At 36.5% G+C, this 25647-nt stretch overlaps 1 protein-coding gene across 1 annotated transcript in view; it reads right to left on the bottom strand.

Moving 5' to 3' along the window:
* The window catches only part of phkb (phosphorylase kinase, beta), a 195110-nt gene that overhangs the window by 41154 nt on the left and 128309 nt on the right, over positions 1-25647 (bottom strand). Inside the window, 9 exon segments of the mRNA XM_052028086.1 lie at positions 3354-3435; positions 6567-6729; positions 6819-6880; positions 13252-13342; positions 13443-13525; positions 15240-15344; positions 15898-15981; positions 21355-21448; positions 21686-21741. Coding sequence (XP_051884046.1) covers positions 3354-3435; positions 6567-6729; positions 6819-6880; positions 13252-13342; positions 13443-13525; positions 15240-15344; positions 15898-15981; positions 21355-21448; positions 21686-21741 — 820 coding nt within the window.

Here is a 25647-nt window from a genome sequence, read left to right as displayed (position 1 = left end):
GAGATTATGGAATGTGATCGTGTACACTTCTGATGCTGCTAATTATCATGGATGTCCAGTATTGGGCTGCCAGATCTGTTCCAAATCATCCCACTTAGGACAACTTCAGTGTCACACAGTACAATGAAGGATGTGCTCAGTAGGGAGATAGGACATTTTTTCCCAGAATTATGTGGTAGTCACTTTTACCTTTAAAGCCATGTGAGGATGCATACAGAATAGGAGACTGATAAGAAAGAGGTCAGGTATGTTTATCCATCATGTTGGCTCACTCATTACTGGATGCAGCCAAAACCATTCAAGGCTTGAGCAACTCAGTCAGTGATAGTGCCACCTAGCTGCCCTTGGCGATGGACACTGAAGTCCACCACCCAGAGTACATTCTCTACCTTACTACTTTCAGTGCTTCTTTCAAGTGTTGTCAATGGATCACCAAACACTACCGTGATTTTTTTAAAAAAACATTTACTGGATCAGAATTAAATGTCTGTCCCCAATAGCCCTCAAGATGTTCCACATCTTGAACAACTATAGTCAATGCAAAAAAATCATTCCAGAAAATGGAAAGTATTCCATCCAACTCCTGACTCATGCCTTGTGGATGGTAAAGACTCTGGGGAGTCAGGGGATGAGTCACTAACTGCAGCAATTCCAGTGACCTACCCTGCTCATGCAGCCACTCTACATATGTATGTTGTTTAATGGAAAGTATTTGGACTGTCAGGAGGTGCTTCAGTTGCTGCTGGATACCCATCCTCTGACCACCTAATGTAGACACAGTGATTCATCCAGTTGAGTATTTAGTCAGTGGTGATTCTCCCTGATGATGTTGATGGTGAGGGGCTCAGGAAAGGTAACCTTGCTAAATGTCAAGGGTAGATGGAAATAGTGATGGCCTGGTACTTGTTTGTGTAAATGGTACTTGTTTGTGTAAATGTTACTTGCCACTTTTCAGTCCTCATCTGGATGTTGTTTCTAGCCTTGCTGCATGCCAGCATTGTGCTTCATTTATTGAGGAGCTGAGAAGGAATTGAATGCTGTGCAATCATCAGCAAACAATACCATTTTTGACATTATGATTGATGGAAGATCATTATAAAACATCTGAAGATGGTTGACCCTTGGGCAATATCTTTAGGATCACCTGCAATTAGATCCTGAAATTGGATGACTGACCTCCAACAATCATAACCATCATACTTTGGCTGAAATCGTAACTCGCATAATGAAACGTTTCCCCCCCCCCCCCCCCCCCCCCCCCCACAACCCCTTGGTTCCCTTTGACTTCAAAACAAAAAAATACCGCAGATGTAGAAAATCTGAAAACAAACACAAAGTGCTGAAAATACTTAGCTGGGCAGCATCTATGGGGAAAGGAATGGTGTTAATATTGTTAGCTGATGATCCCTCATTATAATTTCTAGCTCTGTTAATTCTGTTACTCTCTCCTTAGATTCTGCCTGACCTATATAGTTGCTCCAGCATTTTCTTTTTGATTTCTCATCAACTTTGTTTCACCAGAGTGACCAGAGGCCACACTTGGTTAAGTGCTGCCTTGAGGTCGAGGGAGTCACTCTCTCATATTTGGTATTCAGTTCTTTTGTTCACGTTTGAACGAAAGCTGTAATGAGGTCTGGAGTTGAGTGGTCCTGAGAAAACCAAACTTAGTATCAGTGCATGGGTTATTGGAGAGTAGATACCATTTGAAAAGCACTGTTGACAACACTTCCTATCAATTTTCTGATGATAGAGAGTAATATTTATCTTTTTATAGACACAATATAAGAGGGCAATTTTTCCCTTTTTTGTGAATGTATTGGAACAGCTTGGTTAGTTCTGGTGCACGTCTTCATGACAACAAGAAGGACGTTGTCCGGGTCTGTAGTGTTTGTGTATCCAGTGCTTTCAGCCATTTCTTGATGTCATGGGGAGCTTGAAATTTCAGTTAATCAGTAAACAGATGAGCAAAAATAAGGTCATTGCTAATCCTGGAGGTTATGAACTTCTGCAAGAGCAGAATATCAGAAAAATGTTCAGTTTTTGAATCATCAGGATGTATCTGATTATGGCTTCTTTGCATCCCCACTGATCCTCCATTAGCAGAAAGATGCTTAAAACATCTGCCTTCATTTGTTTACATCTACTAAAAGCAACTTTGAAATCTATTTCTAACAAAGCTTTTAGTTTCCTCTCTTAACTCTCTTACAGTGATACAGTATCCATTTATTTCTAAATTCCTGAGTACCTAGGGGCTGTTTTTTTTTTATTTTAAAAAGCACCACATAAATCCAAGGGAATGATGAAAGAGCACTTAAAAAAATTGTGCAGAACTGGGGCTTTAAATCAGGATAAGCAAGATTGTGACTCAGTGTAGCTTGGGGAAAAAATTAGGGGGAGATTTGCTCCAACGTATATAATAGCTGATGGTGCTTTTCAAAGGGATTCTAGTCACGTGGAGTTTGCTACAATCCTGTGTTGCACAGATGACAAATGGATGCAATATTATCCAGATTTCTTCAAGGAAATATTGTATTCCAATTGTTTGCACAGGCATATGTTTCCTCAAACAACAGCAAATAAATCAGTACAGAAATCTGTACACGAGCTGTTAAGCCTTTTGCAATCAGGCTAAAATTTGGTGTTTTATTTATATGAAGCTGAATAAAATCTTACATTTATTTGATAATAAATGTATCAAAAGGTCTCAATGTAACATGTTTCTCAAAGTTCAATAAAATAACATACCATCTAAACAATGTTAAATGCTCTACCAAATAAAGCATTTCTATTGATTTGATGTTTGCTTCTCACACTGCAGGCAAAGACAGGATATCAGCTGGAAATTATTTCCCATGGAAGACTGCTGATGTGGTGTTTCCCTATCACAGAACTAGTTCTCTTCACAATATGCAAGGTCATTGAAACTGAAATAACATTATAAAGTGCCGTAAAATATTTTCAACTGTTAACAGAAAACGCTGGAATTATTTTCAAATCCTGACTACTATGCAATTTAAAACAACTGCATTGCTTCATTATTAAGTCTGCAGACCTGCTTTTAACTTACAAAAAATTTCTGTAGTTCTTGATGTCACTGCACATTTTTCCCCTGATATGCTCAGCTGCTTGCTGCCAAATCATGAGTTCCTTCCCAATAGTCTCAGATTGCTCCCACTCCAAATAAACCCTGCACCAAATAGATAATCGGTCCCTTGCAAACATTTTTTTCATGCAGTTTAGGATTAATATTTGGACTGTCAGTGAAAGAAATTCAACAGAGTGAAAATTTGTACTGCAAACCATACAAGTACATGAAGTAAGGAAACTAATATTGTTACTTCTGGACAACTCACCTTCTCCAGTTATGAAATTAGGTCCTTCTCGCTTCAGCAAAATACTCAAGAGCATAGCTTGGGTGGCAAGGTTGGTGGATTCCTAAATAAGCACAGTAAAACTTAGCTGAAACACTGCAACACTTTGAGTAATACAGTGTTGTAAAATATAATTTTACATTAATATTTTTAAAAAATTTTCAACAGTGGAGTTTACATTTAATTTTTCAATCCAGGGTCTGAATGGAATTACATCACTATAGGTTATGTACATTAATGCCTACATTAGCATATTTTCTTGGAAGTATATATTGACAGTTCACTCACAGCACAAGAGAAGAGATACAAATCTGTACATTTAAATAATGCAAAGTCAGATACATCATGTTAAAACATTGTTAAGATAGAAAACTGATGTCCTATTTTTTCCATATTGTTGGTTATGTTTTACCATATCGTTGCTTGTTCCTGGTCTGAAAGGTTAAACCTGCTGGTGGAGGCAGTCCTGAAGCTCAATGGCCAGGCCCTGAGCAATGGTAGGACCTTGAATGATGTAGAAGGGAGGTGTGCATGGGCTTGAACATATCCATTAAAATTCTTCTTGCCATTGGTTAAAACTATAATGGCTTTTCAATTTAAAAACATGAAAAATGAATTAAACAAATTAAAAAAATATTTAGGAGTTTATAAATAAAATCAACTGAAATACTACATTTTAAATAATTATTTTAATCAGGAGTATTACCTGCAACACACCTTAAAAAAACTAGGATATTTGTATCAACTGAGAGTTGCAAAAATCAAACCAAAAAAAGAATGAACACAATATCCTACATTTGTTTCAGCACATTAAGACAGATTGCACATTGTCTGCAGCAATAACAATGTAACATTTAAATTGTATGGTAACAATAACACTGAGATTATTTGTGCATCGATATTAGCACAGATACCTCGTCATTTATTGAAATCCTGCTATCTTCTGAATGATGTGAGTTTATCACTTTTATTCATGGTCTTTAATGCTGATTCTTCCTTAGCAACTGTAACATATCCCAGAATGGTACTAAAGACTGGCATGAAGAAAGGCAGCTAAAAGACTCAATAGTTATAAGTGCTGAATCCCACATTGATGCTTGAATGCTAGGCTAAAATAGATCTTCTAATGAAGTCTGCTCCAATAATTGAGAACATAGATAAATAGCAACCAAATAGCTTGGAAGTATTATTGGCTTATTGGCTTTAACAAATTTGCTGGCAGATGATATGGCTGCAGCCTTCTTGATAAGAGACAGTAATACCAGCTGTACGTTCCAACAGCTCTCCTATGGTGGGATATGGCTTTCACTGTGGGGTACAACCTTGACCTGACAGGACATCAGTGTGAGATGTAAACTCACTCTCTCTCTGCAGATACTGTCTGACCCACTCTGTATTTCCAGTATTTTCTGCCTTTGTTTCAGATTCCAACACCTGCAGTTTTTGTTTCCCTTTTCAATTTACGTCCTTTTTCTTCTTCGGCACCTCCATTTATGGACACTTCACCTTTAATGCTTCTCTAGTCTATTTCATTTTCCTTCCAAAAGCATCATTTCCTACCGCCCCTGTCCATTGGCAACTCCCTTGGCTTTCCTTCTTCTCACATGGTCTCGTGTTAACTCAATCTTCATCCTCAGCAATTTGATTTTTCAGTTAGATTTTATAATCCAACTTCAGTTTTTCTCTATTCTTCAGTCATTTGTGCAATCAGTATTCAACCCTACTCGCCCAGACTTTCGTTCATTCAATACTGCCCTCATTTGCAACTCTTTGTCAACTATGGAGGTTTTTAAAATCACTGACAAAGACACCTTAAATCATTTCTTTTCCCTAGGTAGCTACTTTTCCCTTCCTTTCTGCAATGTCTCTGAATTCACTCAGCCTCAGCTCCCTCCCCAATATTCTTTCAAACATCTAACTTCCTCTCTTCTGGGATACAGTGATGTCGTGGTTAGATTGTTGCATGAATAATGCAGAGAATGAAAGTTCAAATCTTGGCACACCAGTTGAAAATACACACTCAACTGAACAAAAGCTGGAAATTAAAGTTACTATGCTGCTGGATTGTCATAAAAACTCAGTAGTTCACAGATTACTTTTAGGTCTACCTCATTCAACTCACTAATTAATTCACATCTCTCAGCTTTAAAAGCCGTTTAGGTCTGAATTGTTACAGTGATTGAGGTGACTCTCAGTACTTGATCATGTCAGTTAATTTTAGGCTTGTCAAGAACAGCCAAATTATCCAGAAAACACCAGTGTTTGTCTTGACCTATGAACATCTGCTATACATCAATTCTATCATGTTTAACTCCCATATGACCCTTGGCACAATATCCAAATTCACAATATTCTCTGCCTCTACTCCACCACTATAATGCTGAACCTCTGCCAGTCCAATGTTCTCTTCACCAGTTTCCTAAACTGAAATCGGAGAAAATGTAGCTCATTCAGAATAGCCCCATCTTATCCGCTCTTCCTGGCTCCTTTTCCTCAACAAATTCCCGTGCTGCAACATCCTCATGCACATATAACATACATACATGTTTCTACCTCCCCCTACCTCAGGAACATCCCTATCACCTTTTGATTCATTCTCTTCCTACTTTTGGTTGCAGTATCTTCAACTACTTCAGCCTCGTACTTTACAACATTTTCCCTAGATATATTTGCTCTGCCATCATTCTCTTCCACTCAACTGTTCCAGAGTCGGTCTGTTTGAAAATATCTTCAACTTCTCCAACTTTTCTCCTTTCATTGTCTATTTTATCTATGAATCATTGTTTTTTATAACATGATGAAAATTATACAAATGGAGCCTGTTGATAAGCATTAAGTTTTGTATTGTTTATATGAATGAACAAAGTACCACTAGATTTAAAAACAAAACTACAAACAAAATCTATGGGCAACTGCAAGCAAGAAAGACATTAATAGTATTTCACAATCTTTGTTAACATAATAAATTAAAATGAGACGACTGTTAGACAGCAAACTACTACAAAGTGATAGGAGAATTAATGATTGCTGGGATAAATAATTAAAGGAGGGTAAAGGATGCTATATCTGTTTTCATATTCCACGGCAACTCATCATGTCCATCAATTCTCGATGGTATAAAGGAGATGCATGATTGAGGGAACAGTATACATTTCAATAAAAAAATTACAGTATTAATGTTACTCATTTTCTTACAGATAGTTTATGGAGAATTTCCGATGTGGGGGAAAACATCCAATCGTTCAGATTTATCTCCATATGTTCCACTAGGTCAGTACCAGCTGCTATACTTGGCTTACGCTTCACTTTTGAATGCTTTGGGAATTCCAGTTCCTCTAGACCTATGAATTGTGGAATTCTGAAAAAATAATGTCCTTGTGTAAGTCATGCTGAGGAAAGACAAAACAAAATAAAAGAAAATCTTTAAAAGCATTAGTTGGAACATACTCTTCCTCTTCACTTATCCGAAGGAAATCAAGCTGTTCTATGATTGCTCCAGATATTAATGTCTGCAAAACAAATAAAAAGAACAGTTTGCTAAATGAAAAACAATGTAATATTATCAATCTATTTTTATGCTGTGAACATTATGCTAGCTCGATCTAGTTACAATTAGCAAGGAAATTAAATCAATTCATTCATATTAAGGCATATCAAAGATAAATGCTGCAAAAATGCACAATGGGATATTTATTTATAAATTCTATTACATATATTGTGGGCATTGCAGCAATGCAGAAAAGTTAACAGTTTAAAATTCACTGGAATAGATGATGCTGAAATCCTGAATAGATGAAAGTCTTACAAAATTGTCATTTCTGTGCCAAATATACTCGCACAGGAGGGCTGGCTCAACGCAAAACATTTCCCATGCGACACTTAATAAACTATATATTATACTACCATTTATGACTAGCTAATACAACAGATTTATCTTAAACCATAATTTCCTGGAAGCATTTTTACCTAGCACAACACCTGATTGTAATGTTTCTAGGCTGTATGATGCCACTCTGGAAACATACCTAATGATAGCAATCTTCATGCAGCACCATTTTAGAGTATTGGTGGTAGATATTAGATGATATTGGCCTGTGGCATAACTGTGGTTAGGCAGTCATAAACCAACCAAATTTTAAAGTTTTTTTGTCTATTGTTCTAGATTCCAGCATCTGCAGGAATTCTTGTGCTTCCATGGTGATTTTACTGCTGTGCTTTTTGAATGGAAACTTCAGGCTAGGTATCACATGTACCTCAGGCAAAGTTAGGGACTCTGAAGGACAAGGTATTGAAATACTCACTTCAAAGTCAGGCAGGCATCCAGTCAAGCACCCATACCTGGAATGCTCTGTCCTTAAAAGTTAAGGACACTATCACACACAACTTTCCAGACTCTGTTTATATCAGGCCACTACTGCTGACCCATGCCACATCTCAGTTTGCTGCTCACCAAAAAAGTAAGACCACTAATGTTCTCTGCTCCAGGAAGGGATTCTTCTTTGATTTCTCCCTTAGCAAAGATGAAGCTGACCCAACATGTGGATTTGCCTAGCATTGCCAGCCTCTCCAAAATTTAGGCAGTGATGAACTGCTGTTTTGTGACACTGTGGAATCCCAGAGCTTTTCACGAATTTTTGGGGCTCATCCAAGTTGTGGTTGACTCCGAGAAGAGTTTTATCCTGGAAGCTCATGACTCCTTCATTCTGAGTGAATCATCTTTGCCAAACAAATTTTGGGGCTGTTCCCCTGAGGAATGAACCTTAGGAGAGGAGTGCTACCTTTTATTTCATTGGCTTCTGTTTCCTATCAAATCTAATTCAGTGTGGCTACAATAAATGCCATGGCACCACCAGGACAGCAATAGTGAATGCCACTGATTTACTCAAAATGAAATTCACTGATTCTATTGTATAGAATCACACCATGGTGCACATCAACAAGGTCTTCATATTTTATAATCATCTGCTGAAAGTTACATAACATAGCCAACAGAAGAGCTCAGTACTTGCTTGTGGGACTACACATCAATTACAAATCAGGAGCAGGTGTAGGTCACTTGGCCCCATGAGCCAATTCCACTATTCAATATGATCACGGCTAATCAGAGTGTAACCTCAGCACTACATTTTTATTCCTGGTAACTTTTTGTTGCCTTTGCTTTTGCCTATTCCTTTAAATTACAACAGCTATTGCACACCGAACAAACTGAAGCAATGCATGAGACAAAAGGCTACATATAACCAGTAGGAAAATTTCAGTCATGGATCTCATATTATTGTGGCCCTGATACCAACAAAATTCTTTATAGGTGGAAGCAACCAAGAAAGTCTTGCACTTAAACACACACAAAATGCTGGAGGAACTCAGCAGGTCGGGCAGCATCCATGGAGGAAAATGAACCGTTGAAGTTCTGGGCTGAGACCTTTCATCACGACTGGAAAGGAAGAGGGCAGAAGAGGCTTCTATTCCCCTCCCCTGCCCTCACAACCTGCCCACCTCCTTCCCTTTATTCCATGGTCTACTGTCCTCTCCTATCAGATTTCTTCTTCTTCAGCCCTTTGCCTCTTCCACCTATCACCTCCCAGCTTCTCATCATTCACTTTTAACCCCCCCTCAGCCACCTACCTACCTTAACCTTCCTACCTGGACTCACCTATCACCTGTCAGCTCATGCTCCTCACCCTCCCCTGTAACTCTGGCTTCTGCTCTCGTCCTTTCCAGTCCTGATGAAGGGTCTCGGCCCAAGAGGTTGACTGTTCATTTCCCTCCATAGATGCTGCCTGACCTGCTGAGTTCCTCCAGCATATTGTGTGCATTGCTCCAGATTTCCAGCATCTGCAGTCTCTTTCATGTCTTACACTTAAAATCCCCATACTGTGCACTTTGGCTGAGAGGGTTCTTTAAAAGAATGATCATAAAGCCACATCAGCTTTGATTCATGGCATCTGAGGTTATAGGCACCACATTTCAAGTAAGCAGCATTGCCTCATAGGAATAAATTACTGCCATTCAGCATTCTTTACCATTTCAATCCGTTGTGTTAAGTAATCAGTCCTGGAGGCACTACACCAGATGAATGTCTGGTTTATAGTAAAGAACCAATACAATCATTCCTAATAAGGTTGATCATGAGATTCCCTTAATATAATTATTTGAATTAATGCTAGCTAGAAACATAATGACTAACAATTGATCCAATTAAAGGTCCAACCTCTGCAATGAATACAGTTTTCAAACCAATTAGATGGAACATTGAGTTATGAAAAAAACCTCTGGGAAGTGCATCTGTACTGTTCTCACAACCAGCATCCCTTCTAGACACAACTCAGAGCCACTGAGCTCTATATCAGTTAAACCTGTGACAAGAGAAAACCTCCATCCATGCACAGAGCTCACAACATTTCTAATACAGTATATAATTACTCTGCTTTAAGCACTAAACCATTATCACATGAGCAACTGCGTTTTTTGTGACTCCAGTGAAAGGGAAGCCTTGACAATAGATCATTTAACTTTGGATCCCATGTATCAATGTTATAAATGGTTGTTATAACAATGTTAAAGGGGTCTATTACTGACCAGGAAAATTATTTGTTAATGAGTTGACCCACATGCTGATTAACTCGCCGCAGTCTGCCATGGAACAATAATCATAATAGCTAAGTTATGGAGCTCTTCTGTATCCTCTTTACACATCTACAGAATGACAGGGTACATCTAAAGAAGAAAGATTACCTTATTCTACTTCCATATTTCAGAATTAGTGGAAGCTCTGCTAACCGTTAATCTAATCAGTGTTATGAGTTTGTGCAATCATGAAGCAATTACAACCAATAGAACATCCTCATTTCAGTGGGCGCTCAGAATATTTATTGCACAATTCCTTTCAGTACTGCAACAGAGGCCTCTCAATTATGAGAAAAGGAAGAGTCCATTGGCTGCTATGCCTGGATGATTTAAGCAAATCATTTATCCTCTCTAATCTTTCACTGACTTTAAACATCTAAATGAATAATAAATAAAAGAAAGTAACAATGGAGATACAATTGTACAATGCACTAATTTTTCATTCAGTATTCTGCAAACTAATTTCACATCCTCACCTTCAACATATAAGAAGCTGAAGAATTTCCTTGTCACAATGACTGAGGCGATCCTTTCTGTGACCTTTATCCTTTCTCTAGCTCTCCAGGCCAAACATCCCCAAACAATTTTCCCTTTGCTTATTTTCCTAATTTCTTTCCTATTTCCTAACATGCCCTCTCCCATCTTATCTTGTCCCAAAGTCCCATTTTCTGCCTTTTTGATCCTATACTACTATAGACCAAGTGGAAAAAAAACACTGAAGAGGCTGAAAATCTGAAATAAAAACAGAAAATGGTGGTAACGCTCATTAGGTCAGGCAAGGGAGAAAGAAAGAGTTAATGCTACAGGTCAACAGTTCTGATGAAGGGCCTCCAATCTGGAGCATTAATTCGGTTCTCTCTTTACAGATGCTCTCTGATGTGCTGAGCGTTTCCAGTATTTTCATTTCAAACTATTGACCAACTTCTTTCCTAGCCCTATGTTAGTTGATACTATTAATATCAACCCTAATGAGTACCATCCCACTCCCCATTAGATTGGTCGTCATCAACACACTCCTTAACAAACCAAATCTTGAGCTGTCAAGGCCGATCACCTGTTCCTCTCCAAAGTCCTTGAATACATCACAGCTTCTGAAATGCATGTTAATCACTCTCACAACTCCATGTTTGAACCTTTAAATTTAATTTCTGCCCACACTATGGCACCAAAACCACCTTTATTAAAGTTACAGTGATGATGAACTATCCCTCCTTATACTTCCCAACTTACCTGCAGCCTTTTACATCCTCATCCTTGCCAGGTTCCGTTCTTAACTAATCAGTTGTAGCCAGAGTATCATTTACATTACCTTCTCTTCCTGCCATTACTTCTGAGTTTTTCTAGGGATTTATCTATGGGATTCCCTTATTTCTCATCAGCAAGCTGCACATTTATGCCAACAGTATGCAGTTCTACCTGGCCACCATCTTACTACTATTTCTGAGATATCTTTTGATCAATGTCATACTTCCAACTAAATATAGTTAAGACCGTAGCCATATTTTTCAGCCTCCACCGGTTCAATAGATATCAACCCCACCTCTCCCTGTCAGAAACTGAACTGTATCATTTGCCCTCTTTGTGATACTGACTCCATCGATGGGTTCACTTATCTTGACCTGCTAATTACTTCCATTATTTCCCAGTTCCACCTTTGTAACATTGTCCAACCCTCCTCCTGCCTTATTTCATCAGTGCTGAAGCCCTCATCTATGACATACATCACTATTCCAACTTTCTCCAGGCTATGTTCCTGAATTTTACTCTCCAATAAACCTGAACTCACTCAAAACCCTGCAGCCCATGCCCTAATTCACACAAAGTCTTGTTCACCCATTGTGCTTACTGGCCAACATTGGCTCTTGAACCAACAAAACCTTGATTTTAAAATAATAATCTTTGCTTTCAGATTCTTCAAGGATATGTCCCTCCCCATTCTGGTAACCTCCTCCAGCCATGCAAACTATTGAGATCTCTTTGCACTTCCATTTCTGCCTTCTTGATTTCAACCTCTCTGCTATTAGTGTCTGTGCCTTCATGTGTCTAGGCTCCGGAATATCCTCTCTAAACTCTGGAATATTCTCTCTAAGCATCTCTCCCTCACTACTTTCTTTTAAATTCCCTTCCCAACAGCTCTGTGGAAGTATTTCACAAGATAGACTTCAGCAGTTCAAGAAGGCTGCTCACCATCACTCATCAAGGGTGACAAAGGATGGGCAATAAATGCTGGCCTTGCCTGTGATACACTGATGCAAAAAATAAATTTAAAAATATTCTGAAAGTCTAGGACATAGTCCAGGTTTTCCTGTTATCTGTCCTAATATCTCCTTACATGATCTGGAGTCAGTTAACGGTCCTGTGAAGCGTCTTGGGACATATAAAAGACACTTTATAAATGTATGTTATTGTTATACACAACTGGATGGACCTTCAATTTCTACTAGGCTCAGCATTTTCTACATCTCTATTCATTTTATGATATGAAGTAGTAAAACAAATCATCTGATCCTACTAGCACCAAAGTAAAAGCTGATTATCTAGAAAATTTCCCATGCCTGGCAATATTTTAGATTCAGGGAGCAATGAGAATTACAGAATTTCCCTAGAGGAAAATGCAGGGAAGTCAAAATTGTATTGCACACGTTCATTTTTTTCATTGTAATATAGAAAATTATTCTGATAGGACAATTTATCATATTTCTATCTGCACGTTACCACTTAAGAAAGCATTTACAGCTGCAATACTAAGCAAAAGGAAAGAAACACTTGGATTTATGTAGTGCATTTCACAACTTCCCATTGCCCCAAAGTACATTACGGAAATTATAAACATAGTTGTAAAGTAGGAGACACAGAAGTCAACTTGCACACAGAAAGTTGCCACAGATAGTAATCTAATAAGGAATAGTTTTTTTTAAAATGCTGTTGATTGCAGAATATATACTGGCCAGAACATAAAGACAGTTACTCAACAAATTATATATAACTTAGCAAATCTCTAAATAAATTAACAAATTCATTAAGCACTTAAGGACCAATAAAGTAATTGGGCTAACTAGGTTCCTTGATAGAATGTTTAAGTGTATTAGTTTCTCATCTTGTATCATTCTGACAAACAATATGTGGCAGATGTTTTGGTTCAACAAATTAAGTTAATTATTCATCATTTGTACATTACTGATATCCACAGATTTTATTCATGATGATTTAATATACAATCCATAAAAAAGTTCAAATTTTGACCTTCACATACCTGAAGTCTATCGACATGAACTTTTACTCCTCCAATGATGCCATTTTTAAAAGCTGCCAACATGTCCAAAATAGGATTGAGTCGACTTCCCCTAAATGAGAAAAGCATTTAACCAATTCAAATTTCAGAATATTAAATTAATAGACAAAGAAATTGTGACAAAAAGTAACCCTAACTGAAGAACCTCTTACTTTATGTTATCTTCACGGATCAGTACGAGGAATAGAGGACGTCGATTCATTTTCCAATATTGCTTAATAAACAGTAGTAAATTCTGGGGATCAAATTGACAAATATTACAAGGATTAGATACATTGCGAGGTGTGTGTGTGTGTGTGTGTGTGTGTGTGTAAATATACACATGCACACATTTAAGAATAGTGAGCACTATATGATCTATGTGATCACACAGTAGAGTTTTTTTTAAGATGCAAAACTCTGTGTTATGTGACTATCTCAAATTTCATCTCAGAGTTATATAGCACGGAAACAAGATCCTTGGTCCAACTTGTCCAGGCTGATCAAATTGTCTACCTGAGCTAGTCCCACTTGCCTGCCTTTGGTCAGTATCTCTCTAAACCTTTTCTATCCTTGTACCTGTCTAAATCTCTTTTAAATGTTGTAATTGTACCCACCTCTATAGCTTCCTCTGGCAGCTCATTCCATATACCCACCACCCTCTGTGTGAAAAACTTGCCCCTCAGGTCTTTCTCCTCTCACCTTAAACCTATGCCCTCCAGCTTTAGACTTCTGTTCCCTGGGCAAAAAACTATACAGTAAGCATTCACTTTATCTGTGCACCTCATGATTTTATATAGTTTCTTTAGAACAGCAACAACACATAATTAGACGTCTGTGGAACACCAAGCCAGCAGAAATCATAAAACTCTAGAAACAAGCTATCAACAAAAGTGATCAATTAAATCAAGCTGTTCGTGATACTTTTATTTTCCCCCAATACTCTAAAGTGCAACCTCTTCTTCCCTAACCTAAGTAAATATAACTGGAAGTAATGTTTGTAACATAATAAATTATTTGAGCACTACATACAATTGATGAAATCTAACTAGTTAGAGGTATTTATATGCTCCCTAACCATGCATTTTATTGTCTATTTAAGAAATCTAAAACTAACCATGGATACTTGACTAGATCTTGCTGCTTTCCCCACCACGCATATTAAAAGTCCTATAATCATTACCTATAGGCATTACAGGAATCACTGGTACCAAATTAATTGATATATTCCCAGACTAAACTGGCTGTTAATCACCTGGGATATTGTGAACTTTTCCAATTTTGAGAAATATGCAAGTTATTGCAAATTAAATATGCTATTAAATATATGATTAACAATGTCAAGATAAAACACACGATCACTAGAACACACTTCAAACAATGACCACATTTAAACTAACTCAACCAATACTAAAAATGTAAAATTACCCAAAAATTGTCATGATTTATTAAGTTAAACCAAAATATTCCATAATTACTATTTGATGAATCACTTGAATCACCGTAAGTATAACGTGAGAACTGGTTCACAGAGAAAATATACAACAGAGTAATGCAAGGTATTATTAATAAACTGACTTTCTTGGCAGTGTACATTTCATAATTTTGTCTATATCTACAAGATGAATTATTGCTGACTTCACCCAACTTCCAGAAGGAATTGCTTTCCTGACTTTAATTTAGGTATGAATTAATTTCAATGCAATTGTTACATTTTATAAACATGCAAAGCCCAGAAAAATAACATAGCTAATCTTAATGTCATTGATGTTTCTTTTTTCTTTTTCCAGAAGTAAAACCATTAAAAAAAATTGTTTCAGGATTAAGTATACATGAACATCATTTATTTCCCCCATCAGCTGTTTGCATATCAATTAATACATTTGTTGTTTGTACTTTAGATGAAGCAATATTTAAGGTGTTTATCCCTCATCAACAATTCAGATGGTCTGCAGACCCTAACATAATACCTTAATATCATCAATCAGCAGCATGACGTCTTGAGCCATGTAAAAGTCACTCAAATCAAAAACAATGGGATAGCAAACAATTGTTTTTCCTAGAATTCTATAAAGCTGTGGATAAAACATAATTTAAATGTTATTTGTATTTCAAGACATAGATGAATGATTAAAAAAATACTTTTACGAGTAGAATGAGGCAAATTTAATAAATTCATGGCATTTGTATTATATGAATGCTTTCATTCTGTGAATGGATTAGAATTAGATTTAACCCAGAGCATAAATTATCTTGGTATGAATACACATGAAGATATTAAACATCATGAGTGATTATAATATAAACTTATACCATACTTACAGAACAGACTCCTAAAATTTATTTCAAATTGAAATTGTATTTTGAAATTCATCCAAACATAAAAAATTTAACTAATTCACTTATGTCGTGCAATCTCATTAATAATATTCTGAAATAATGGGCTCGACTAAAAAAGTAAAATCAAAATATAAAGCATTGTAACTAAGCTATTTTTCATCTTTACCTCAGGTCAACTAATTACATTAAAATATTGCATTCTGGTACATTTCTCTTTCTGGGTTTAATCACTAAATTGAACTAGCAAGTGATATAATTTGTCTGTTTAATGTTTAGATAATTACACACCTTTGATGTTCCAATGCACCCAATGGGTCTGTTTGGTCTTCCAGACAAATTAAGTTTTTTATTGACACCAAGATGGAGATAGGCCTGCAAGTACAGTATCGAAGAAATAAATATTTCTCTCAAAATACCTTGTATAAATGTAACAAATAAAAAATCTTGTTGAATGGCAACAATTCCTTCTAAAATTTTTAAATCTAGTATGTGTAATTGATGGTATAAAAATAAGCAGTCATTATAATTTTAAACTGTACATCATCCAAATTAAAAATCTAATCATTAAATTCATAACAAAACACAAAGACAAAATATACAGCACTGCTTCATAAAGAGACACATAAACAAGCTAGAATACACATTATCAAATTTGGCAACATTCAAACATTTTCTGTTGTTCAACACAATCTTTCCTTCCTATCTTCCTCTGTTCTTAACTTATGTTATTAGACATTGATAATATTCATCATATTTTCTTAAGTCATGAACACGCACACTGTATTAATTAATAGATTCCACACAACAAATATCTCACATACTTTATACATTTTAACATGGCAAAATATGTTTTAGGAAAACCCTGCAATATGTAAAATTGTTACACTGTCCTCTGCAGATACTGAACAGGGAGGTAAAAAATATCTATATTGAGCTTTGATTATGCAGTCTCCAATAAAATTATTGTAATTTTAAAATTGCATCAACAAAACATTATAAAGTAAATTGGATAACTTGATTTGTTTTTAAAAGCAGTAATTGCATATGAACAGCTTTCCATTTTATTGCACCTCCTCTCTCATTAGTATTTCCTTTCTTTTTTCTTGGTCCTCATTAAATTTCCTAGCCTGTATTTCTTGTTCTTTGTCTTTTCCCCTAATTGGCTCATTTATCCTCACTCCCATTTCTTTCTTGCTGACATTGCCTCTTCCTTTTTCTCAAGCCATGTTTCCTTGCCTTTTTCCATCAACCCCTCCTGACATTCCCATTCTAATTTCTTCCTTTTCCCTTTATCTTGTCATACATTCTTCATTATATTTCAATATTGCAGTTTCTGATATATTGATACAGTTAAGGACATTGCCCTGAGGAACTCCTGCAATGATGTCTAGAGGTAGGATGATCGACTTCCAACAACTACAACCATCTTCATTTGTGCATGGTATGACTTCAAACATTGGGGTGTTTTGCCCTTGATGAATATTAACATCAGGGCTCTTGATGTTGCACTTGGTCAAGTGTTACATTGACATCAGGGCAGTTAGTCTTATTTCCCCTCTGGAATTCATCTCTTTTGTTCTATATTTGGACCAAGGCTGTGATAAGGTCTGGAGTCAAGTGGTCCTGGTGAAACTGGTTGTGACCACTGGAGGTCAAATCATCCTTTGAATCAATTTTCTGGCAATTACAATAGCAGCATGGTCTGCTTAGTGAATATAGTCAGGACCTGATTACTAATTATGGAAGTCTTTTTTTAATAAAAGACTGCATGGTGCAAAAATAAGATGTGTAACTATCACACACTTCATTTTGAAACATATCTTGCCACACCTGAAAACAGGAAACACATGGTCTTGCTTTCTCTAGACTTTTTATTGCCAAGGTCAAGGCAAAACTAATTCCCTATGTTTTGGAAGTGTAGGACAGAGGTCCATCTGCTTCCTGGTAGTTGAACCAATCCATCCCTATGTAGCAGCGATCATCAGGCATACAGAGAAACGTTCACATTGAATATTTTCCCATTCACCATTTTCACACACACTTTTCAAAGGGGCACCTGAAATAAACAAACAGCAAACACCCTCTTCATGATTATGGAGCCAAACTTGTTTCAGCGCTTTATAAGCACAACATCATCCTAAAAGTAACCATTGACTCTTCCCTCTCCTGAATGTTTTGTCATTAAGTCATGACCCCTTTAAATAAAAGTGTTCTAAGACCTCCCAAGTCTACCAGTAAAAGATGAGAAAATTAGGATAATACGTTAGATCGATCTGTAACATCGCATCAAACTACTTTCACTTCTGTCATTGTTCTGTGTTGGACAGAAACTTTAGTTTCTCCCATCATTGTTCAGTTATCCAGGGATCTCATTTTCCATCCATACCTTACGAAACATCACAATTATACAGTTTAGATTGACATTTAAGAGAAACGGCAACAGGGGATGTGCATTTCCCTTTCATTTATGCCATTGTGACAACTTCATCCCTGGGAGAGTTGGCAAGAGGGAGGAGGGAGGTCTGAAGCAACGTGGAAAGGTGTTGGGAGAGGGCGGATGTAAGAGCGCTCGAGGCACAAGGCATCGGTTGGGAAGGGGAGGCACATTATAGTCTGGAGCAATCTGGAGGGGTGGTCTCGGCCTATGAGACTCTGGGAAGCCTTGTGAATCACTTAAAGCCTCCTTGAAAGCTTTTGGTAACTACATTAGCTTTGTAAAGGAAGGATAGAAATATGATGGACAAAGCCCCTAAAATAAGAATGATTGAGTTAACATTGGTATATCCGGTCACCCTAGAGCAGAACAAGTGCAGTGGATGCTATGTGTTGACAATTGATTGACAACATTCAGGCTGGTCAGCTGAGTCATTTCGGCCTCTAGACCAATTGTGACTCATTGTGCATGTAGTTCGGAGAACCTAAACTTTTCTTTTTCCCAGGGTAGAGATGATGAATGCTTGAGGGCATAGCTTTAAGGTGAGAGGGAGAATGTTTAAAGGAGAGTGTGCAGGGCAAGTTGTTTTTTTTTTACAAAGAGTGGTAGGTGCCTGGAACGGGCTGCCAGAGGTGGTAGTAGAGGCAGATACAATACTGGCATCCAAGAGGCTTTTAGATAGGCACATGAATATGCAGAAATGGAGGGATATGGATCACGTGCCGGGAGAAGGGATTAGTTTAATTTGGCATTATACTCGGCACAGACATGGTGGGCCGAAGGGCCTGTTCCTGGGCTGTACTGTTCTATGTAAATACAGAATACCAGTTTTCATTCAAGACTGCTTTGCACAGATGTATTTCAGTGTTAGCATTTTTGTATAGCAAGAAATGCATGAAATTACAAATCACCACAGCCTTCCAATATAGACAATAAGGAAAATAAATTTAAACTGTTGCAATTGCTTCAGTCAGATAAAACACTTCAGAATTAATTACTGACCATCTCTGATCTACACGAGAGTCTGGGCCAATGCTTAATTTGTCAAGAACTTTCTCTTGGTCAGAGTTTGTACTGTGCAAGCTTACAGTAGCATTTCTAAGACATCTGGCCTCATGAATGGTTCTTAAAGGGACTATTAAAAAATGCTTAAAATACACCCCCTAGACTGTCAAAGTTGACTTTTAAGCATTTAGCATGTATCCTTCACTAACTGTGGTGTGGGCCACCATCTGTCCACCCTCTCCATCCTCCCAGGCTGAATTTCTTAAAACCCTACAGCAAACAATTCACAACATGAACTAATTTTACTCAAACAGGTGAATCTGGCTTCAGGAAGACTGTAGAAAAATGAGCTGCTGATAGCATTGTATAGAATCTGAAACTGGACCAAATAAAGACCAAACTAATTTGGCTAAATTCAAAACTGCAAGAAATTAAATGAACCATCAATCATGGAGTTGTATTTGAAGATGACCATGTTGAAAGAGTTCAGATTCAAAAATAGAAAAAACTATAAAGAAAATAATGATATGGAGCATGGACTGTCCAGCTCATTGCTCTCTTTTTATCTGCTTCCTGCTGTTTCTTTTGTGTCAGGGACTAAAGATGACCTGGCGAGAGAGAGCCATGTGTTACTGCAATCTCTTGAGATATTTTTAGAAAATCGTGGCAGTGCCAATTTCAACTATATATGACATTCAATAAAGGTAAGATTGGAAATTTTTTTGTTTCCCAAAAGGGTCATTAAAGTAGTTCTAATTTGTGCATGAATCAAAGATGATGTTTTATTCTAATATTGATTTTTTGTATTTGCAGCCTTCAGCACTGGCAGTTACTGGAAGTGCAAGATGATTAATAGCATGGCTAGGGCAACCAGACATTTGGGACCTCTAGTGTATTCCTTAAACAAAACTGAACTATTGTGAGCCACTCAGTTACAGTGCAACAACAAGCACAATGTGAATAAAACCATGTAGAGCGCGTGACATCAACTGAGGCAAGTCGATTCTGCAATTTCTCCTCATTACCATCTTGAGAGTCTATCAAAAGTGTGATATCTATCCCAGTCTAGTCAAGCAGTAGCCTTGCAGAGACATACTCAGTGAATCATAGCTTTCAACCAGCATCTCAGATTGAGACTGTATTGTACGTGGGCAGTACAGACCTCCTTGCAATGCCCACACAGTGGTGTACAGTCAGCAGGAGTGACATGAGGAGTCTACAATCTCTAATTCCAGAACTGATGGAGTCACAAAACATCGGGTCAAACTTATGCTTATTACTATCTACCACCTTCGCCTCCTTCAAATCTATATTCCTCCAAGTTAAACACCACTGAAGGGCAGAAAAAGCACAGAATATCCTTCACTCTCATAATACCATCAAGTCAGTAGTCCCACCATAGTCACTTCTTGACCACAGGTCATTGGCCAATTTGCACCAAGCAATGCTGCTCTGTTTAAATGTTTGATTTTGGCATGTTCCAAATCACAGCTTATGAAGATAGAACTTGCACTTTGAATTTATTAGGATAAAATCCTATTAAATTAAATATAACATATTAATCATGCAGATATAATTTAATGCCCCCAAATTAAAATACGGAATCACATTCTGACTTCCATTCCTATAATCGAAAAAGTGAGATGGCCATTTCCCTTCATAATTTATTCCGATTGTGATCCAGGATAATTTATTTTTTGATCCTCCATTCCAGCACAACATTGCTACTGCCAGAGTCAGGCCCAAATTAAGCCCCTTAATTCACATGGAAGGAAAAATATAAACATACTTTGAGATGCTTACTTTACACAGAAGACATCATAACAAATGGAAATCTCTAACGTAATGACCACTTAATTGAGTTAGATTTCATTCACTCTACAATTTTATACATTACAGCATTTAGGCAAATCTTTCTTAGAAAAAAAAAGCCCTGTCACATAAACCAGTTTTACAATGTTGTGACTACATTTTCTGTGCATTGGCATTCAGGGCAGAAAGATGAAACACTAACATATCTACTGAAGAATAGTAGGTCAAACATTTGGAAAGATAGAGTATTTGCTGTAATCAATTTTTATGAAATTTAGAGCTGTTATTCCAATGCAGCTTTTGTTCAGTCAGAAGACTGCTGCCATTTATCACAATACTTAATAGGTTATGTTAGAAGCAGAACGTTGGTTGCATAGCAATATAATCATATCTCCATTTACAAAATAATAACTGAACATTCTCGGTGTAGCAGTTGTCTAATAGCTACAAGGATTTTGAATGCAAATTCCAAAAGGGCAGATGCTACGATTTACCTTCACAAGCTCTTGTTGAGGCCATATTTGGATAGGCTCCACCTGCTGAGGTGTCTGTGTCTGTATTCCAAATGTGTTGAGAAATACTTGAAGGCTACAAATATAGCATGATAATTTTCTTAATAATACAACAACACATACTAATGAAAGCCTTGTAAAACACAGCAACTAATTTATCAATGCAAGTTATTAATGCCTAAGGACACAATTTATAACTAAATTAGTATTCTCAGTGCGATAGTTGTATAATCATTTGGCTAAAGAACAAATAAATACCATAGATGAGGCAGAGGCTTATAATAGCCTGGCTAATGGGCTATGCATCACATACCGCTGGCTTTCAGCAATCAGGGACACATGAACAACCACATCATTTTCTGAAAGACCCTGAAAGACATAATAAAAGTAGATAAACATCAAGTATCAAGCAAATAATAAAAATAATGTATTAACTTAGAAATAGAAGCAGAAGGAGTAAAAAGGAACAAAATATATTGATTAGCCTGTTACTTTACTGCTGACAGAGCACTGCAACTAAAATCTATTAATCTAACAACTACCCAAAAGGGTTTATTGTCTATGTTTTGTATGATGCACAATCTGGTGTTTGGTGACATACATTCTTCTACACTGTCAGTAAGCTCTGAATGTAATAGTGCAAAGCAAAAACCATTTGTGATATATTGCATATTATTCACCAGTTTATTACTGCAGTCATAAATATAAAGCCACAGAATTACAATACACTGAAAGTGTCTTATACTGAAGGTATATTGCTGAAGTAGGTCACCTGAAAATGAAAAATTCTACTGGACTAAATCCATAGTGTCATTTCTTACTGATGCCTCCTAGACTTCTAGGAGTTAAAACAGATCTTTACATTGTTAATGTCTCAACTTCCAAACCATCCCATTGTTAAAATTATGTTCAAAGCAGAATCATCTATTAATCCCATACTGTGGGATCCTGCTGGTGAATAATGCAACCTAGCCATCAACATTCTTGCCAATAAATATAGTACTTAGGCTGGGGAGTGGAGGCAGTCTCTTTCCTTGCCTTTGTAAGATTTTTAATGAGAGAAAAATACAGAACATATATCCAGGCAATTGTTTTGGGGAGAGAGAAAATGAACGAAAAAAGGAAAACTAAGCTTGCAACCATAACCATTACTATACATTCTCCAATTTGTTTCTGCTTTGACTGGGATTTTGTAATCTGGCACCATTCAGAGAGAGTAAAAGAACTTATAACTTCCTCAGTCTTTAGTAATGATTTCTAGGCCACTGCAAATTTGTAGGAAAAATAGCTGGAGTTTACTCGGCTCATCTAGCCTTTCACATATTTTATCAAAATGATCCTTCTTTGCCTATTTAAACCATATATGCCTAAAATAAAAGATAACAGCTCACCAAGAAAGACCTCTTTCAACAGTGATGATTTTCCTCACAAGGAATGAATGATGAGGGAAAAGAAAATGCAGCTAGTACTTTGATTTCAGTTATTTCTTCTATCTTAGTCTGTGTGTTTTATTACTTGAAAGACACGAGTTACTATGCAACTCATTATCTGAAAAAAAAATTGCTAGCTTTTTTGTTCTGACTTCAAATATTGTTATTATTATAAATTACTGCCATCTCTTTTCCTTTTTCCTCATTAGACTCTTTTGTGGCTTTATTTCAATACATATCATTAGACTTTTCCACAAATATTCTGGAAAATATTGTATCATTATGCTTCTGTTAGATAATGCCAGACTTCTCGGTTTTGGCAGTTCTATGCTGCCAATAGAGAAAATAGCTCTTTAAATTACTTTTGAATTGTTTAGTGCAAAAATTTAGTTGGGAATTTCTTGTTGGGTCCTTTAAATCTAAAGACTATATTTGCAAAAAAAAAAGGATGCGCTGCAAACTTATTCTTAATTTTCAAAAACAATTCATCAAAATTCTGTCATATTTACACTTATAACATAACCTAGGCCAATTAAGTTTTAATTGTCCCAATTACATATGACTGTTACATTTGTGTTTAGTTTAAACACTATGAAATGAAAAGCAAAATCTCAGGTGGGAGTTTAGAAAGGGCATGATCATGCGTAGAATTCTCTCAGGAATCTTTGAGTAGTATTCAAAAAATTCACTATCCTTGAAAATGGCAAATACATTCACAAACTCCATGTGAACATCTATGACTAAACTTGCTGAAAGGCTTTAAATTACTAAGGTCATTTCTGAGTAATAACTGAGTCAAAATCCCAAACTCCTCCTCACTGCCACAAGGAGTACAAATTCAAGAATGCTGCTCCATCAAGAGGAATTAAGATTGGGCATTAGATGCTAGCTTTGTTAACAACATCTACATCCCATACATGAATTAAAACATGAAGATAATGTCTTATTTAAATATGAAAGATATATGAAGTATGCATGATTGAGAAATTCAAAACTGTAATACTGAATACTCCGAGCATATCAAAAACAAAGCAGGATAATATAACAGGCGACCTTTGATTAACTGCTCATGTTACACATACTATCTCCATCAATGTTCATCATTTGCATCCTACAATACTAATTACAACTATATAGTTAAATATTAGATCATTTAAGAATTGAATTTCAGCATTTTATTCAAGATAGTGCTTACATGACATCAGAAACTACACTGATAACATTCTAATAGTGATAGCATGATGTAATTAAGAAGGAATTATTTGTACACACTGAGGTGACATTGTCATGCTAAAATGAATAAATTAATTCATACAAAGTATGTTCTTATTTTTGAAACAGGACTAGGTTATGAAGCATTGCACTTTTATGTAAGGAACGATGTTTGGTGACTGAAGATTCTGATATGAGATTTATTCAGATTAAAAATTCTTTCATGGACTTGAGCAAGTTTCAAATCATAAAAAAAACAGCTATTTTCATTTACAGCAATAAACTCTTCTTGCTTCTAAAAATGGCTCAGAGAAGTGCAACAAGAATATTGAATGTCCAAGACTTAAGACCATTCATGCTACAGTCAAAAAGATTCATCTCTCCCTGAAAATATTTCAGAGATGGGAATGATGGATTTGGATATAGAAGTAATCTGTGTCCACTAGAATAATCACATTGGAATCCTCTTTGACCTCATTCTTCATTTAACCAACTACAGATTCAAAAGGATCATCCTTTGCCATTCCTAGCTCCTCAAGTGTGAAGTCACCATTAGAAACATCTTTTCCTTCATTCTACAATTTAAATAGCATCAAACTCCACTATATACATCTTCTCGCTCAACTTCTGTAGGTGCGACACCCACCCTTTTATCTCTTCTCTTCCCATTGTCCATAGCCCCAAACAGCCTTTCTAAGTGAAACATTAACTTGGACTTCTTTCAATTCAGCCTACTGCATTCGCCACTCTAAGTCATCTCCTCTACAAACCATAGCCAAACACTAAAAAAATACTGCTTTAAATGCTGGCAAAACCTACCTCTGCAATACCAATTCAGTAACTTAACGAAAATATTGTAGAGAGGCAGGAAGTAAGATCTGCCTTTCTTTAAAGTATATTTCTCTCCTTCAAAAATACATGTTGATTATTGTCAAAAACTTCAAGTTATCAGAGGATGACAAAGCCTAATACATGACACATAGGATTGTGAGTTGCAATGGAGCACAAAATAACATATGTTCTATTAGACAAAAGGAATACTTCATTCGGAATTAATCACAAGTAAATGAATGTAATGAAAGGTACATTGGGAGCACCATGTACTAGTCCATTTGGTTTTACAGAGTTGAATTTGTTATTGCATCCAGGTGAAGTCAATGACAAGTTAGATCTGACAAAGCATCAAGGAAGTGATTATTTTGAGATTTTGCCAACTGATATAATCAGAAATAGATTTTTTTTTATATGTACACCCAAGATGCGGATTTCAAAATTTAGATTAAAATACTGATGCCTGTCCATTTACAGCAACGTTTTGATATGCATGGAGGCAGCTTTATAAATGTACTTCAAACTTCCAGGAAGAAACTGCTATGCTTACTTATTTGATGAGGCAAACAGTCTTCAAATTAAGACTTGATCCACAAATTATTTTGCATAATTGCCACCTGCAAAATGCAGCATTCTCACTGGGAATACTTGACCTTCGTAGACTCACTAATTCTTTTAAAGTTCAGATGACAGTAGAGGCTGCTGTTGAGTTTTGCTCAAAGACAACATTATATTTTGCAGATGCTATACTTGACTTTGGGACTTTCATACTTCAAGTTTTGAGACTGTGATTTGAATCTTC

The sequence above is a fragment of the Pristis pectinata genome, chromosome 13 (genome assembly GCF_009764475.1).
Source record: "Pristis pectinata isolate sPriPec2 chromosome 13, sPriPec2.1.pri, whole genome shotgun sequence".
In the NCBI taxonomy this organism is placed as follows: domain Eukaryota; kingdom Metazoa; phylum Chordata; class Chondrichthyes; order Rhinopristiformes; family Pristidae; genus Pristis; species Pristis pectinata.
The sequence above is the reverse complement of the archived record's forward strand: the minus strand, read 5'-3'. Positions and strand labels throughout refer to the sequence as shown.